The 19,156-nt window shown below is 37.2% G+C and overlaps 1 protein-coding gene across 2 annotated transcripts; it reads left to right on the top strand.

Annotated features, from left to right (window-relative positions):
• The first annotated feature begins 10,715 nt into the window (after positions 1-10,715).
• On the top strand, positions 10,716-16,486 carry LOC110899404 (nucleolin). Of its 2 annotated transcripts, XM_035982521.1 has the most exons (16): positions 10,757-10,901; positions 10,999-11,184; positions 11,405-11,608; positions 11,696-11,877; positions 11,955-12,081; positions 12,173-12,370; positions 12,494-12,541; positions 13,100-13,147; positions 13,227-14,369; positions 14,886-14,996; positions 15,080-15,153; positions 15,247-15,298; positions 15,381-15,470; positions 15,554-15,597; positions 15,704-15,778; positions 15,873-16,486. In XM_035982521.1, exons 2-16 carry the CDS (start codon positions 11,083-11,085, stop codon positions 16,192-16,194), a joined length of 2,820 nt encoding a protein of 939 aa, XP_035838414.1. In that variant the 5' UTR covers positions 10,757-10,901; positions 10,999-11,082; the 3' UTR covers positions 16,195-16,486. The 2 variants fall into 2 exon arrangements, with proteins under 2 accessions (XP_022001978.1, XP_035838414.1); XM_022146286.2 differs by having other exon boundaries at positions 10,716-11,184.
• The last annotated feature ends 2,670 nt before the right edge of the window (positions 16,487-19,156 follow it).

Genomic DNA, 19,156 nt, shown 5'->3' with positions numbered 1-19,156 from the left:
CGACAGTTAACTAACTCAGTTAACTCTTAACAGAATCAAAATCAAATCAAGTTACTAGTTTACTCATTCGCCTGTTTCGCCGTTATTTCCCTTCGACGAAACGCCCTTGGTTTCGTCGTGATATCCCCGGCGAAACACACTGTTTCGTCGAATCTGTTTCGTCACGGCTACCCTCGGCGAAACACACCTGTTTCGGCATATCTGATTCGTCACATCTGTTTCGCCGGGAGTAGCGTTTCGTCAAGATGTCAGTTACGTTGACCAGTTAACATCATTCCACAGTTACGCAATACAACAGAAAAAACCCTAATCATCTACAGCCGTTTCATGCTATCATCGATCATCATCAAACAGAAATCATCAAACAGAAATCATACGGTATTCGTACAACAATCATTAAATCAACAAACACCGTTCCCATACTTAACATCCGATCGACAAGAACATCTAGCCCATTCACATACAATCACAGTATCGGATTCAATAGTATCACTTAATCTATTTCATCGGTCAACATTCTATTCGGTTCGACAACAACAAGCATTCCGGTTAAACATTAAATCAAATCATCAAGATCACAATCATCCATCATCAACCCTATTCTATAGCAAACAGTTAACAAGCAATCATACCAGTCATGAATTCAAGGGTTATCGAAATAATCATAATGATTTAATAAGGAATCAGGTCATAACAAACAACTAACCGAAGGTATAAGGAGTGGACAAAGAACTTGAAAGTCTCCAAGGATGATAGTACTGGTTGCCGTCACTCAGGGAAGGGCTCTAGGGTTTCTGATTGCTAAAGGTGTGAAACAGAGAGTTGGTTCACGTTATAAACACAAATTAACGTACTGGGCCCGAACTGGGCTTCGCTTAACACTGGGCCGACGAAACACTTGTGTTTCGTCGGGATGATGGTGACGAAACGCCTTGTTTTGTCGAGATGGTCTAATGGCGAGACGCCTGTTTCGTCGTGGTTGTTATTGGCGAAACACACTTGTGTTTCATCGGGTTGTTCAAGTCTTAAAGGTTTACTAGCATTCAAGTTCATGCAACCAATTACGTTACTCATATTAAACACATAAGATATCAATCAATCAATCATCTCAACTTATAATTTAGTATGTACAATTACAAGACCAACAAGCAAACAATCAAACAGTCAACGTGCAATAAATGCTAAAGTGGAATCTTGGAAACTCGAGTTATCACAGTTAAAGAGTTACTAAAAATGGTTGTGCATATAGGGATGTGGTACAAAACCCATAACGGGTCAAATAATTCGGTTTAAGAACCGGAAATTTGAATTCGAAGGAAACAAGAATTTTGAATAATGGATGAATGAATTGGATGGAAATATGTTTATAACTTGTTGTGAAACAGTCAAAACTAACTTTATGTTTGTTTGATTTTAGGTATGTATTATATGATGTCAGATGATGATCAAGCTCAACGAAGAACCGATCACGATGCAGTTACAAGCTTCCGCAAATAGTTTCGTCGTTACTTTTTAACGACGATTTTTTACCAATCGTGATGTAACGTTTTAAAATTTAGAAAAGTTTTAATTAACTTGTATTTTCATTGTATATGTAATTATAATTACATGTTTATTGTCATAAACTATATGAAAATCATAAAATAATAGCAAGGGTCCTACAGAACACTTAGATTGGTTTCTGAATACTTGAAACCGCATCGAGGTCGCTGATGAACTACTTCATCCAAGCAGATTCTTTCGCAGCATCTGATGCAGCTTTTCATTCAGATTCGGTGGCTGAATCCGCCACTACACTCTGTTTGGAGTTTTTCCAATAGACAGCTCCTGCATTGAGAGTGAATATGAATCCTAATTGTGAGCGAGAATCATCTTGGTCACTTTGGAAGCCAGCATCAGTGTAACACCTTACAGTGAGCTCCTCTTCCACTCCTCCAAACACCAAGAACATATCTTTGGTTCTTCTCAAGTACTTCAGAATGTTCTTTACTGCAGTCCAATGGGCAATGCCAGGACTATGCTGATAACGACTGGTCATGCTTAAAGCATACGAGACGTTAAGTCTAGTAAATAGCATACGTGATTGAACCAATTGCTGAAGCATATGGAACTACTTCCATTTGCTTAATTTCAATGCCCGTTGAAGGAGATTGCGATTTGTTCAACACGGTTCCTTTAGTCATAGGAACATCTCCTTTCTTGGAGTTTTCCATCTTGAAGCATGTCATTGTTTTGTCTATGTATGTTCTTTGACTTAGCCCTAGAAGCCGCTTAGATCTATCCCTATAGATCTTCATTCCTAGAATGTAAGCAGCTTCTCCAAGATCTTTCATTGTGAAGCAAGATCCCAAATAGTGTTTAACTTTGTTAAGCATAGGGATGTTATTTCCAATGATTAGTATATCATCCACATACAGGATGAGGAATGATATGGTGCTCCCACTAACCTTTATGTAAACACAAGGCTCATCTTCATTCTTGACAAAACCAAACTCTTTGATCTTCTGGTCAAAATGAAGATTCCAGCTACGAGATGCTTGCTTGAGTCCATAAATGGACTTATTGGGTTTGCACACCTTAGTTGGATATTTAGGATCGACGAAACCTTCAGGCCGAACCATATAGACATCTTCATGGAGATGTCTTTTAAGAAAGGCGGTTTTGACATCCATTTGCCATACTTCGTAATCACAGTACGCAATTATGGCAAGCAATATCCTGATTGATTTAATCATAGCAACGAGTGAGAAGGTCTCATCATAGTCAATGCCTTGAGTTTGAGTGTAACCTTTCACAATTAGCCGTGCTTTATAGGTGTGTACATTTCCATGCATATCGGTTTTCTCTTGAAAATCCATTTGCTCCCCATTGCCCGAGATTCGGGGGGTAGCTTAACCAAGTCCCATACTTGATTGTCATGCATAGATTGAATCTCGACGTTCATGGCTTCTTGCCATTTCTCAGATTCCAAATCCAAGATTGAAGATTTGTAGTTAGCAGGTTCGTCATTAGACTCGGCTACTAATAAGACTTCGGGACCTTTTAGACACCATAGACATCTATCAGATTCTTGCGAATTCTACTACTTCTGCAAACGCTTGTGTTTTATGTCTAATGCATTGGCAACAACTACTTGTTGATCAGATAGTCCGACTACATTAGCGGTTGTTTGTGGTTCATGAATTTCTTCAAGATCAACCACATTATTTCCAGTTTCTCGATTAAGAAGTTCTTCCTCGAGAAAGTGTCCCTTCCATTTGATGGAAATCACATTTGCATCGGGATGGTAGAAATAATATCCGCTTCTTTCACAGTATCCGACGAAAACAACCTTTTCGCCTTGAGGATCGAGCTTATCATCAGAATCACTTGTGATGTATGCAGCACATCCCCATACTCTAAGGTATTCCAAATCGGGTTTACGCCCATGCCATATCTCATATGGCGTTTTTTACCCTTTTGTTGAAGCTAAATTGACAATGCGGGAAGCGATCATAAGAGCATGTCCCCAAAAGGAGTGAGGCAAGTTAGTTCTACACATCATCGATCGAACCATATCATGTAGAGTTCGATTTCACCTTTCACTCATGCCATTAAGTTGGGGTGTGCCAGGTGGAGAGGGTTGTGAAACTATTCCACACTTTTTCAGATGATTGAGAAATTCAAAGCTGAGGTATTCACCACCTCGATCTGATTGAAGTACTTTTGTCTTTCTATCAAGCTGGTTTTTAGTAATGGTTTCTAGTCATAGTTCTAAAAGGGCCATATACATCATGTGAATGAGTTCTAGAAGACCATTGATCCGTTCACCAACATCGGTGAAGGGGTGCTTTGTGAGTTTGCCAGCTAAGCAAGATTCGCAGTCATCAAAGGAGTCCTGTCTAGTGGATTCAAGAATCCCCTCGGACTGGAGCCATTTTATGCATGCCTTACTTATGTGGCCAAGTCTGCAATGCCATAAATATGTTTTATTTATGCCAGCTTTGTTACGTTTAGAAAGATGATATATGTTATTACTTGTTTGAACATTAATCTCGTAAATACCATTTCGAGGTTTAGCCTCAAAATAAAAGACATCATTCAAGTAGGCTAAAATATCATTCAAGTAGGCTAAAATAGAAAAACCATTAAAACGTACTTGAATCCTTGTTCAAACAGTGAAGAAACTGAAATAATGTTTCTGGTCAAACCAGGTGCATATAAACAGTTATTTAAAGTAACTACAAGGCCAGGGAACATGAAAAAACAAAATGTTCCAGTTGCCAGAACTGGAACTCTCTTTTCATTACCAACTATGAGTTTCAGGTGGCCTTGTTCCAGTTTCTTCTACTTTTCATGCTCCTGCAAGACATTAACGATGTGGAGACCACATCTGGTATCAAATACCCATGTGTTGCTAGAAACAGTGAAAAGTTCGATAATATAAATGAGAGGATTATAAGAAGTGCCAATGTTATTGGCCCTGTTCATCTTCAGCTTGGCTAGATACCGTGGGCAGTTTCCCTTCAAGTGCCCCATTTGGTTGCATTCAAAGCACTAACGCTCCTAGGAGGGTGTGGTTTTGCAACATGCTTGTTGTTGGTGGCATTTCTGGCAGCAACAACAACTTTTTCTCTTGCCTTTGCTCTTATGTTTCCTTTTCTTGTTATTGGGATTTTTAACACCACCAGACTTGACTATTAGAACTTGGTTGGTCTTGTGGAATAACCAAGTTTGTTCATCTAGTCAATGTATCCTTTCATCTTTAGCACATCAGTACTGATGCATGATCCTTCCAGCATTTTACAACTTATGATTTGTTTCATGGTGTCATATCGCTCTTGTCGGGCTTGTTTCAGGAACATGCCTTTCAGTTGCTGGATCATGTCATAAGCATCCTTATCTTCCATGTTCTTCTGAAGTTCAGGAGAAATGGTGGCTTTCATAAGGCAGGCTACCTCAACGGCATCCTCGTTATGTTTCTCCAGTGCCTTGCGAGCAGTAGTAGAATTACTTTCAGGCTCGGTAGGGACTGGGCCATCTCAGATTGCGGTGCCATTCGAGAAAGTTGGTGTTATTCAATTTTTCTTTTCAAATATAAACTTGAAAATGAAGGAGTTGTTTTCATTAGACATCTGTTATATAAGCAAGGTGATTTTAATTAGTATTTTCGATGTATATCTCCTTATTTCGTGAGGTGAGACGATAAGGAATGAGAATCCGGTTAGAAGCTCTTTCTAAAGGCAGCTGGGGCATGCAACATTAGCAAGAGGTTCAAGCAGACTGACAACGATTGTCAATTGTGAGAAAAGCACAACTCACGGGGTTTATGAGGCTGCGAGGATAACCTATTGTCCTTGCATTGATACGTTTGGCCTCATCTATGCCACTTTTGTTCTCGAGACAACTGGGGCACGTAAACACGAGAAGAAAAGTAATAGTTGTCCTAAAATGGTCACATGTGGAAGGGTCGGATGTGTCGACGAAAGCCCTTGCACCTTGGAAGGATAAACTAGACACCAAGTGTCGTGCTGTGGCTCTAACACTGATGGTTCGCATTATGCCCCATGTGTTACTAGTAGTAAGATGGCATAGACCATTGATTTTAATTTTTTACCAAATAGGGTCATTATAGTCGGTTTTAATTTAGATATTAAATTTGCGACATAACCAAAAGACCCTTTCACCTCTCGGGACAATCAGTTTTAGATAACCTATAAAACTAAGTTTGACGCGACTTGGAATAACCAATTAAAGTTAATAGTGATTACTATTAAGTTTATGAGTTTTAAAGATGTGAGAAAAACATGTTATAAAATTCTAGTGGTTATAAAAATATGCAAGTTGCTAGAACTTGCCTTTTCCCGATTTCATTTTTAAAAAACCATTTTTTAAGAATGCGTTTTGGTATTAGGTTGAAGTGTAATAAATTATTTAAAAGGCAACCATAATAGCAAAAATGAATATGTAAATCATATGGGCATGGTTATGATCTTGCTAGAGCCAAGTAGCAAGATCAAAGGGGTCACAGTCACAATACACAAAACAACCAAAAGGATGGACTTGAGTGCATCTTGTTGTCTTGAGCGACTCCCACTAACTCCAAGACTCCTCTTGGCATTCGGTTTTGCTTCGGGTCTTCGCATCAACAATATTTAACAAGTAAATATAACAAAGACAAAACCCTATCTATTACAACCTTGAACCACAAAATGGGCCAAAACCATAAACTAGTCTATTACGACTTTGAACCGCAAAGTGGGCCAAAACCATGAACTAGTCTATTACAGCTTTGAGCCGCAAAGTGGGCCAAAACCATAAACAAAACCAAACATAAACATAACCACAAGGTCGGACCCGATTTACATATTCAACATAACCAAAAGTATGTTTGAGCAATTTTTGGTCAACCAAAGATTTAACAATTAAAATATGACCAAAAATATATATATATAACCCAAAGATAAAATAAATAAAAAACTTTAGACTTTTAAAGTTTGTGACTTATTATTCTGGTGAAAAAGACCGGTTTCGATTTGCATGTGGTGAGCATCGGCTCTGATACCACTGAAGGATGTCCGTGGCATAATTTTACTTTTATCTTATGAACCCGGTTCATATATGTATATGTATATGTATATTTGTTACAAAGGTTAGTCAAAACACTTTTGACAATTTAAAGTACATGTATATATATGTTGTTTAAAATAAATTCTAACTAGTTAAAATTATATATACATTTTTAAGCAACGGAAGCGTATGTAGCAAAATAACATGAACACTTTATACCAAGGAACACCCGTAATGGAACAAGATCACCAACATGCAAACACGAAATAGAACATTAGCCAAAGGGGGTTTTAGATATACCTTCGGTTAGTGAATAACCGGTTGAGACACCGAGGTTCAACGAACAAGTGCTAGTTGTACGAACTAACGAATGCGAGGAAGAAGGCGGAGGCAAGCAGCGGCAAACAGCGACGGCAGCCGTGGCGTCAGTGGCAACAGGCGGCAGCGGCTGGCGGCTGGCAGCGGCAGGCAACGGCGATCAGCAAGACGACGACGGCGTTCGGCTCGCGGAGGTGGAGGAGATCGGCCGCGCAAGGCGGCGGCAATATCCGGCTAACGGAGGTGGAAAAACCGGCGGCCGCTTGTACTTGGTTGTTGAGAGCATCTCTATCTTGTTGCAACAACCTTTTCTTTTGTTCATCTCTTCCATTTAAAATGCAAGAACCAAAATGCATGTTCGCCAAGTGGCACACATGCATAATGCATGTGTTGTAATTGGCCAAAAGGTTGGTGCACGACAAGTGGCGGTGGGTGGATGCATGTGTGACATGTGGTGCAACAAAGGTGCATGCGCGACAAGTGGCGTAGGGTGAGTATTCTTGTCTCACTCGGTCGATGTACCCGTCTCTCGGTTAATGCCCGCGCATCGTTCGTAATTACAAGTTAAACAGGTTAAGTGGATTTTTAGTTCGTTGCCCAAGGTGTAACTCTTACGGGTCAAGACCCGGTCGGCAGCGTTGAGTTATCGAACCAGACATAATATCCAACACTGATCACCACCAACAGTAATTTGTAAAGACATGAATGGTCACGATGATCAGATTGCAAATAACGAAAGGATGATTTACATTTCTGGTGGGTCGCCGTTACCCAGTCCCGTTTTTCATTCTCCATTGCAAGGCTAAGGAAGTATGGATCAAGCCACAAACAAATATAAGGAAGTACAAAACCTAAGAATATGCTACACTTACCATGCAGGTAGATGTGATCGCCACATGTTGGTATATATATTGATTATATATATTAATTCATAACATCCCAAATGAATAGTGTCTATTTTGTTTTTTATTACTTTTTTTTTAATTTTTTTTGTTTGTTTTCTTTTTTTTTGGTTTTATTATTTTTACCTTAACTTTTAACATGGACACTTTTAGCCCTTTAAGATTTTAAAAACTTTGTAAAATGTCATTTTTACTGCCTGGAGTTTTACATGCTTTCTTTTATGTACGTGTCCGTATCACAAATTGGTTTACGTTTCGATGTAGATTTTTTCAATAGTTTTGTCGGGTCAAATATAATATGTTTTTGTTCTTAGTTTTATGTATGTTTTTAGTTGATCACTTGGTGTCATAAATTCATGTATTTGTTTTATGTTTTTTCCAGATTTTAATTGTTGTTCGGTTAGCACGGTTTTATGCCCCCACCTCCAACGCGGGAGCTTAAAACTAGTTATAAAACAAACCTTCCATGAAAAAAAGGGTGAGAAAAAACCAACTAGCTAAATGAATTCAGTAAGGAACAAAATGGTCTTTTCTACCCACCACTCTCCATTTGTAAAATCAGTTTGCTTTTCGTCTCTTCATTCTCCCCATTATTGAAATACAATTGTTCAACTTTATGTGAGATGCCTTTCATTTATCTGTGAAAGATGGACACATTTAATCTCATTGGACGAACATTAGCAATTCATGGCCAACAACATTAATTCTTTGGTAGTATTTTTAGTAGTGCTTCCTTTATTATTTAATTGAATCATTTATGTTCCTTGGTTTTACACTAGTGGGTGTGGGGCGTTGGTTGGGGCGGGGGATGTCAGGCAACAATGGCTAAACCACACTGGGCCAGCGTTGGGAACGGCGTTCCCCGCTGGCGTGACTTTGAAGTCTGGCGTTGGGCGGGGGGAGAGGTGAGGTGGATAGCTTGGATTGGCTGGTGATAGATGACCAGATGTCAACTATATATAAAAAAAATCCACATGTCCCCCCAACGCCGGGGTGGCCACGCCGCTTCCACACCCTATTTTTTTGGGGTGGTCTGGTGGAGCTCACACTCGTCACGTTTCGAGCAATGCCCCCAACCCAAGCCCCCTATACCCCGCGATCTTAAAATTCCTTTATTATTTAATTGAATCATTTATGTTCCTTGCTTTAAAAAAAATTAAATACAGTTGATATTTTTTGTCAACATTGCCATATAATGTTTTTGATTTAAACGAAGTTGTGTTAAAACAAACTGTTTTTTCATAGTAAACTATATTAGTACTGATACCGTATCGAACCAAACTAGTATTGACATTTCGATAGGTATTCGTCTTTATGGTCTTCGATAGATGAAACCATGTACTGATATTCTTTTGTGCATATCATGATTTTATTTTTTAGGTTTTCTCTTACTATTGCTATAGTGAGTGCCGATCCTGTAACAAGCAGAACCGATACTAATCGAGTTCCCGTCGCATAGCATGGGAAAATCCTACTACTTAGTATAGCAAAATATGTTTTATAAGATGACCCCACCAACCCATTATGAAAGAATATAAGAATAGTATTTTTGTGAAAATGATCTTGAGAAATAAATTAGTTGATGCCCCACCCGTGTTGCGGGGCGATGGCCGAATAATGAGCGAGTGTTAGGCAGCTCATTGACACAAAAAACAATTAAATTGAGTCAACCAATTAAAACAAAACACTTTTATAGTTTTGGAAAAAAAACTAAAACAATGGCAATATTGTAATTTTTAACTGAGGGCAAAATCGTAATTTTTAGCTGGGGGCAAAAACAGAATTTTATTTTGAACTGGGGGCGAAAAGGTAATTCTGAGCCGAAGGCAAAACCACAATTTTATTTTGAATGGAGGGAAAAATCGTAATTTTGAGATGGGGACAAGATCGTAATTTTATTTTGAGCTGGGGCAAAACCGTAATTTTAAAGAGGGACAAAAACGTGATTTTAGAATGGATATAAAATAATAAACTGGTTGGTCCAATGAGGGAGTGCCAAGCGAAGTCGTAATTTTGAACTGAGGGCAAGATCGTAATTTTGAGATGGGGACAAAAAGCGTAATTTTATTTTGAGCTGGGGGCAAAAACGTAATTTTAAAATGGATATAAAACAATAAACGTGTTGGTCCAATGGGGGAGTGCCAGGCAGCTGCCTGACACTATTCCCCCATTTGGTTTTTGTATATGTAGGGAAATAAGCCATAGGAATAGGGTTGTAAACGAACCGAACGAACACGAACAATGCCTTGTTCGTGTTCGTTCATTAAGGAAATAAATGAGTTCACGAACGATTCATGAATACTTACCGAACGAGATTTTATGTCCGTGTTCGTTCATTAAGGAAATGAGCGTGTTCGCGAACGGTTCACGAACACAAACGAACACAAATAAATTTGGCGAACGCGACAAAGGATAAAGATAGATGGCCCAGAGAGTAGCACTCGAACTTGAATCCCTTATTGTGGAACATAGGTCAATCGTATTCGTGGACATAAATAATGAGAAATGAAAGGGAAATGATGCATAAACAAGGTGAAGTGGGTTTTCTAGTTTAATTGTTAGGGAAATAAAATAAATAAAAAGTTTAATAATATAAAAAGTACAAATAAAATATAAGAAAGTACAAATATCTTCAATTAAAACACAAACATACGAACATAAATGAACGCAAATCAACGAATATTCACGAACACCTTACCGAACGTTCACGAACACAATCGAACGAACAAGACCTCTAGTTTGTTCATTTAACTAATCAAACAAAATTTCTTGTTCATGTTCGTTCGTTTATTAAATGAACGAGCATAAACGAACTTTCTACCGAACGGTTCACGAAAGTTTCGCTGAATGTTCGGTTCGTTTACAGCCATAGGAATATGATGTATGTATATTTTAAAATTTTAAAATTTTAAAATAATAAATACCTAGAAAAAAGCTCAAATGTGCATACTTGTTCCATATAGATTTCCTCAATTTTCTCAAATCCCTCTTCAAATTTCACACAAAAAAGCCCTATTTCCCCCCTTCCTAGCACTCACTCTGTATCTATCTCGTATTATTATATATCTATCTCTCACACATACCGCACATATATTTAACCTATCTTCTCTCTCTTCCAGATGCGTTTTTGGGGTTTCTCTCTCTAGAACTCTCTCTCATACACTCTGTTCCTCGTAATATAGTCCTAGATTCTTCATATTTTCTTCAATTTTACACCCTTTTTTGTTAGGGTTTCGGATGGTTCGAGAAGACTGAGGTCGAATTCACTGATTTTGTCGCTTGAAAAGATCGAATTGAGTGAGGGGAATCGAAGATGACGTCATCAGATGTTGAATTAGAGCAACGGATTAAGGAAATAGGGAAGCAGTTATCTCATCCTCCGGATTCTGTTGAGGAATTGCTCACTGTTCTTGATGTAAGCCCTAATTTTGAGTTTTATTGTTTCAATTTGTTTTTTAAATTGTGTTAATTTGCATATTTTAATATAAAATTTGATGGGTTTTAGAATTTAGAAACAGTGGGATTGGGAATGTGGTTACTGGTTGAGTGTTGACAAGGTGTTTGATAAAATGCCTGAGTGAATGTTTGATGTTTGTTTGCTTGTGTGATTGTGTGTAATGGTTTGTGGGTTGCAGAAAGTGGAGAAGCTTTTATCGAAGGTTGACCAGTCGCCGAAAAGGTCGATGATTGATGCGCTTAGACCGTCGATGAGGGCGTTGATTAAAGACGGTCTTTCAAAACATTCTGATGTTGATGTGAAGGTTGCAGTTGCTTCCTGCATAAGCGAGATAACGAGAATTACAGCTCCTGATGCACCTTACGATGATAACCAAATGAGGGTATACCATGACATGATACACACAACTTGATATTTACATATATGTTTATGTATATTGTATTGTATTCTAAACTTTTTTTATGCACAGGATGTATTTAAGTTAATTGTTTCTACGTTTGAGGGTTTAGCTGACCAGTCCAGCCGATCTTACGCCAAAAGAGCTTCAATTCTTGAAACTGCTTCGAAAGTCAGGTCATGTGTCATCATGCTTGATCTTGAATGTGATGCGTTAATTGCGGAAATGTTTGAGCATTTTCTAAAATCAGTAAGGTGTGTTATAGAGTTCTTAGTGCTAAGTTATGCTTCATTTTCGTAACAATATGTAATTATATATTTTTGAATTTCAGGGACTATCATTTAGACTCCGTTTTTCCATCGATGGAAAGTATAATGGTGTTGGTTATAGAAGAAAGTGAAGAAATTCCAGTTGAGATGCTCAAACCACTACTTGCTCGAGTTAAAAAGGATAACACGGTACGAGGTTTACGGCATCTTTATTAATGAAGTTAAACTTGCGTTCGGTTTCCCATTAAGTTTTTTGACCGAGTTATTCATCTTAATTTAGGAAGTCTTGCCAATAGCTCGAAATTTAAGCGAACAAGTGCTTGTGAAATCTGCCGAAAGGCTAAAGCCTTACCTTCTGCCAGCTGTCACAGCTCTTGGTGAATCTTTAGATACGTACACTAAAGTTGTGACTGCAGTATGTAAAGGCACAACTGCTACTAATGAAAATAATGATGAAAATACTTCTGGGCTACAAGAGGTATGATTATATTATTATATATTGTGTAACAAGTTGTTCTAGTTTATTTATTTATTTGTTTATCTATATGGGTATGTTTACTTGATTGTTTTTGTTTCGTATATCCATCCTACTATATTTCAGGCCGATGAAAGCAAATTGGAGAAGGGTTCTGTAGATGAGACACAGCAGGCATGCGGTCCATCTTATCTTTTCTTTTGTATTTTATTTTGAGTAAAATGCCATTTTTGTCCCTGAGGTTTGGCCAGCTTTGCTTCTTTCGTCCAAAGGTTTGTTTTTCTGCATCTAAATCCAAAAGGTTTGAAATCTTGCCATTTTCATCCGGCTTGTTAACTCTATCCCTGTTTCTCCCTTAAGTTAGTGGTATTCCAGATTTTTTTGCTGACTTTAAGGGCAATTCGGTCTTTTTCTCTTTATGCAAAAAGACCGAATACCCTTGAAAAAGACCGAATTGCCCTTTGAATTAACAAAAAAGACGGAAATACCCCTGGCTTAAGGGAGAAAACTGGATGGAGTTAACAAGCCAGATGAAAATGGCAAGATTTTAAACCTTTTGGATTCAGATGCGAAAAAAAAACCTTTGGACGAAAGTCGCAAAACTGGCCAAACCTTAGATACGAAAATGACATTTTACTCCTTTTTTCAATTTACTTTTTTTGATCTTGCTGTTTTTTTAATGATTGGATATATTCATTACCTTATAGTGTTCTAGTTTTTCAAATGTTACAGGCTGATGAGAGTAAGCTTACAACGGCAGCATCAGATCAGACGGACCAGGTACGTTATCTAGCACTTTACACAATTATAATTAAAATAATATTTAATATTGTCTGGTTGAATAATATTTGTGTAATAGGTGGTAAAAGAGGCTTGTCCCGAAGAACAGGTAGATCCTACGGTGGATAAATCTCCAAAATCCGCTATGAGTAACGGAGTAAACGTGACTGCTAACGAAGAAGCTTCAGTTGACCAAGAGTCAAAGAAATCAGAAGAAGATGTAAGTCAACCTCTTAATAAGGAAGACACCGATGATTCGGATACCGACAAGTTGGAAAAAGCAAAACCACAAACAGAACATGAAAAAGAGTCGGATTCTTCTCACGTTGAAGGTGAAAAGGAAAACGAAGGTGAAAAAGATAATGATGTTAAAGAGTCGGTAAATGAAGAGGATAACGATGTTAAAGATGTTAAAGAGTCGGTAGATGAAAAGGATAACGAGGTTAAAGAGCCAGTAAATGAAAAAGATAATGAGGATAATGATGATAAAGAGTCAGAAAGTGAAAAAGATAATGACGTTAAAGAGTCGGAAAACGAGGCAGCTGTTCCATCTGAAACCGAAAAAGATGACGCTCAAGTTTCTTCACCGAAAGCGATAGGAAGCAAGCCTGCGGAAACTACAAACGTTTCATCTCCTTCTCAAAGTAACAGCGTTCCAGACGAGAGGCCGGTTCGGTCTAAAAAGAAAAAGGTCGTACAAGAAGACGAAACCACTTCTCCATCGAATGGCGAGCTACCTCCTGATGACGAGACCCTCGTGAAGAATGTGGGCCGGACGAAAGGAGCGGGAAAGAAAGCGGTTATTGCAAAAGAGGTTAAACTCCCGGAGACCATAGACGAGTCGGACGATGGTGACGCTACTAGTGATTCAGATGCAAAACCTCTGAAAAAGTCAGAACCGAAGTCAAAGTCAAAGTCAACAAAACAATCGGGTAAGAAGTCAAAGCAGTCTGGTAAGAAAGTGGAGTCCAAACAGACCGGTAAGAAAGTGGATGTGAAAGCAGACGATAGCGATTCCGATGCTAAACCGCTGAAAATGTCGGTTAAGAAAGGAGAGAAAAGCAAAATTACCGTTGAAGAAGAGGAAAGTGATTCGGAGAACAAACCGCTTAAGCTGTCGGCCAAAAGAAGTAGTTCAAAGAAGAAGGATGCGGGAAAAAAACGTGGTAATGGTAAAAATGTTGCGGAAAAAGAGCAAGCAAAATCACACTCAGAAGATGATGTCAGTAACTTCAAAACCTTTCCTTTTTCTTTTGAATTTTTAGAGTAAAATTCCATTTTCGTTCCTGAGGTTTGGCCAGTTTGTGCCTTTCGCCCAAAGGTTTGTTTTTTCGCATCTCTGGATTCGAAAGGTTTGAAATCTTGTCATTTTCATCCGGCTTGTTAACTCTATCCTTTTTTCTCCGTTAAGTCTGAGGTATTTTCTTCTTTTTTGTTAACTTAAAGGGCAATTCGGTCTTTTGAATACTTGTACACAAAGTGAAGAAAACTGAATTGCTCTGCAAGTTAACAAAAAAGACAAATACCCTTGACTTAACGGAAAAAAATGGATGGAGTTAACGAGCTTGATGAAAATGGCAAGATTTCAAACCTTTTGGATCCAGATGCTGAAAAACATACCTTTGGACGAAAGTCGCAAAACTGGCCAAACCTCATGGACGAAAATGACATTTTACTCTTTATTCTTTCGATTTCTTTTTGAAAATAATCTAAAAATGTCTATTTTTGGATCGTGAAGGAGATGGATACTTCTCCAAAGTCCGTAAAAAAACCGGCTAAAGGGGAGGGAACTTCAAAAGAAACCCCTGTGACTAGTGCAAAACGGAAGCGTACAACTGTCAAAGATAACGTAAATAATAAATATATTTACGTTTTAGTCTAAAATACTGTTTGGGTCAAATAACTAACTGTTGGAATATGAAATTTTCTCAGACATCTGATACTATAAAATACGATGAAAGCCTGGTTGGTACAAAAGTCAAAGTTTGGTGGCCCGAAGATAAAATGTAAGTGCCCTGAAGATAAAATTTACCGTTTTATTATCTTCTGTGTAGATGAACATACGGATTACTGACTTTTTTGTGCTATGTTGTTTGTAGGTATTATGAAGGTGTTGTCGAAGAATTTTATCCTGCTAAAAAGAAGCATAAGGTCATTACGTTGCTTGCTATATTTCAACTAATCTTTTGTTACATTTTAACTTATTCTAACATGCTTAAGAGTTAACTAACAGGTCTCGTACGTGGACGGAGATGAAGAGACGTTGAATCTGAGAACACAAAGATGGGAAATTATAAAAGAGTTTTCTCAACGAGATGACAAGGTTAAAACCGGCTGATTGGTTTGTATGTTGTCATACCATCACTTTTATGTTTTTTGTTTGTGCTGATACGGTTCGGTTGACAGGAGCAAACCACCGAGGATCAAATTGAAGACGCTTCCCCTGCAACGTACGTGTTATTTTTTCATATTTTGCTTTATTAAGTATTTTATTTATTATAATATCTAAGCGATGATATGATTGTTATGCTCTTATAAATGGCTGTTATTCTTCAGACACAAGAAGAAAAAATCGAAAACCGATCCCGCACCATCCGCGTCACAAGAAAAAGTCAAAGATGCAGCAAAGAGGTATGCTTCTATCACTTCATCTCTATAATCATCGTATATGTATAAACCGCATTTGATTAGTAATTTAGTATTAATCAAATGTAAAAAAAAACAGAGGTGTTGGGGCCTCTTCGTCTGGCAAGTCAAAGAAGGTCAAAGATGCTGCCACCGCCTCCAAAGAAGCTGGAAAGTCAAAGGAAGACGAAGAGACGCCAAAAGCCGGTACCAAAGCCAAGACGGTCAACAAGTCAAAGGGTAAAACCCCTCCAAGTGGCAGCAAATCCAACACCAATGGGCCCACCAAGGCAAAATCTGGTTCGTCGTCTAACGTGAAAGAATCTGATGATGTGAAAACTCCAGAAAGCGGAAAGGGAAAGTCAACGGAGGCTCCTAGGGGCGGGTCAAAGAGCGGAAAGAAACGAAAGAAGAGGAACTAGTGGGTCATTTGCTTGGTGTTTGTCGGATATAAGCAGTTGTTGACAGTAGTTGTTAGGGTTAAAAGTTAGTGATTTTCATGCTATTGTTTGGTAGAAGAAGTATTGGTTTTTAGTAGGGGTAAGATATTGTTAAATTATGATTATGATTAGTAGGTTAGGTTCTGTTATAAAGAGTTAGATAGTGTGGTAGATTTTTCTCTGTTGCGGATTGGCATTATTTCTTGTTGACATTTGTTCCACTCTTTTGTTTTAGTACCATGTCGGGGTGTTGGGTTTTTCGGGTTTTCATAAATCCCGATGTTCTTGTCGATGGTGTATGTTTTTTAAGTCTTGGTGATCAGGTAATATATCAGAGACAATATACGAGAGACAATGACTGATTCTTGCCAACATAATAATCATGGGTCTACTTTTAGAGAATATCAGGAAAATAATGTGATACGCCACCGTAACGTGCTATGATTTTTGCCGACTAGTCTTGATTAATGGACCGATTAACGAAAAATTACTCAACAACTGACTGACTAGTGATTAATTGCCGATTAATCCCGATTTTTATAACACTAATCACAATCAGGTTTGCTAGATTCGGGTAGTTCCGTTATCGATTTTCGGAAAGTTTGGGTTTGGACAGATTTTCTTAATAAAATGATAAATTACTGTTTTAAGATACTTATAAATTGAAGAATCTAACAGTGATGAAAATGAGAATCTAACACAATTTGCTCGAACAAAAGGAAAGAAAATAAATATGAAAGTTGTTTATTAGCATTTAAAAATTAAAGATATTCAAAGAAGAGGAGGGCAAGAAAAGCACAATGAGATTCTGCAACAAAACCATGAGCATCAGCTGTTTGGAAATCGGATTTTTCAAAGTTTATTCGGGTTAATTGGATTACTCAAATTTTATTCGGATTAGTTGGATGTTGCTCTACCCGAAATCCGTACTACTTGACCCGATCTACCCGTTTTTGATTTGATTCGATCGGCATAATCTGGTATTTCAACACCCCTAGTCGGAAGCAGACCCGGCTATTGGGCCGGCGCCCAAGGCCCAAAATTTTGAAGGGCCCGATAGATATGTGCAGGTTAGGTACACATGATTTTATGTATAATGTGTACATAAAAGGCCCAAAATTTTTTGATTATGGCTGAATGCAGTTCACATGATTCTTGTTGTGTTTATGGCACAAAATAAAGGCCCAAAGCTGAATAAAAGGTCCAAAGCCCCAAACGATAAAGTTTTAAGACCCAAATAAATATGAATATTCCGTGTGTGTGGTGGGGCTGTACTTTCTAACGCTAAAAAACACAACCTGCGAAATGGATCGTATCATCAAAGCGACATGAAATGTGAAATCGATTAATAGAATTTAATTATTTAAAGTTTTGATTTTTAGATTTAGGATTAGTCAATTAGATGAAACCTTCAATCTTTGATGTTTACTTGTTTAAATTTATTGATTTTATTTAGTATTATGAAACTTTGATCTTCAATTGATTGAATCTTTGAGACTTTGATATTTAGTTAAAACTTTGACGAAACTTTGAATTTTGATGTTTAGTTATTACTTTGATAAAACTTAAAATATTTGATGTTTAGTTAAGATATTTAATTAAATGAAATTTTGGATCTTTGATGTTTAGATTTAGAATTAGATGAAACTTACATGTTTTAAACTTTGATTTTATTTTTTCTAGAAGTTATGCCTCCCATTCCTAAATACAAATACTTATCCGGTTGTCAAACATGTAAAAATAAGAAGCTAGAGGAAGGAAAATCAAAGGCCGACAAAGGGTGTATACTCAAGTTTTTCTCAAAACCACCTCATAGTTCTAGTTCTAATGTTGATGAAGATTGTGTAGATGTTAAATTGAAGCTGTTGAAGTTTTTCTCAAAACTACCTCAAAGTTCTAGTTCTAAGTTTTTCTCAAAACTACCTCAAAGTTCTAGTTCTAAATTGAAGTTGTTGAAGTCTAATTTGTGATCGTCAATGTACCAAGAAAACTTAATGGATTGGCGATGATATCTCTTGAAAACGAAATATTAGAAGGTATGAAATATGAAGACTTGATCGAAAGCTTTGCCTCAAAAAACGCTAAGAGAATCTCACGATTTTCTTAACTAAGTTAATTCGATCATTTTGCTACACTAGTATTGTTTTGTTTATTTTTTTTAACAATTAGTCAATTATCGTTGTATCGTGGTTTTTGAAAATATAAAATCATAAGTTTATATTATCGAAGGGGGCAACTTTTTTGTCTCACACGATGCCCAAAATTTTTTTATTATTCTTGGAGACGACACTGGTCGAAAGCTAATATCCACCACCTCATATCTTGAAGAATAAACTGGTGGACCATTGGCTCAGCAAGCAAATAGGTGTTGGACCTTGAATATTAATAATCACAATTTCTGATTATTTTTTAGAGATTAAACGAGTTGAGTCGAGCCGTTCGTGTTCGTAAACTACTTAGAATCGCCTTGTTAATAAACAAACTTGAGCATTTATGGAGGCCCATTTAATAAAGCTTAAGTCTAAGTCTAAGCTTCATGTATCGAGATCGAGTCGGCTCGCAATCCTAAACTAAACGAGTTTTCTATTTATATAATTTTTATTTATATTAAATATATATTTATATAACAAATAGTATTATATAAAAATAATTAAATAAATAAAATATGATATATAAATTTATAAGTATAAATATATGTAAATTATTTAAAAAATATATAATAAAAATAATTAAATAATAAAATATTAATAAACGAGCCGAGTTCAAGCTTGAAAAACCACTCACAAGCCAAACTTGAGTTTTAAAAATAGAACTCAAAACAAGTTAAACTCAAGCCTAAAGCTCGAGCTCGGCTCGACGAAACCCATTGTCGAGCAACTCATGAGCAATTAGATATCGGCCTACTTAAATACAATAACTAAATATTAACATATAATAAATGAGT

This window comes from Helianthus annuus, chromosome 13 (genome assembly GCF_002127325.2).
Source record: "Helianthus annuus cultivar XRQ/B chromosome 13, HanXRQr2.0-SUNRISE, whole genome shotgun sequence".
Lineage (NCBI taxonomy): Eukaryota > Viridiplantae > Streptophyta > Magnoliopsida > Asterales > Asteraceae > Helianthus > Helianthus annuus.
Note: the sequence above shows the minus strand (reverse complement) of the source record. Positions and strands in the feature narration are given on the sequence as shown.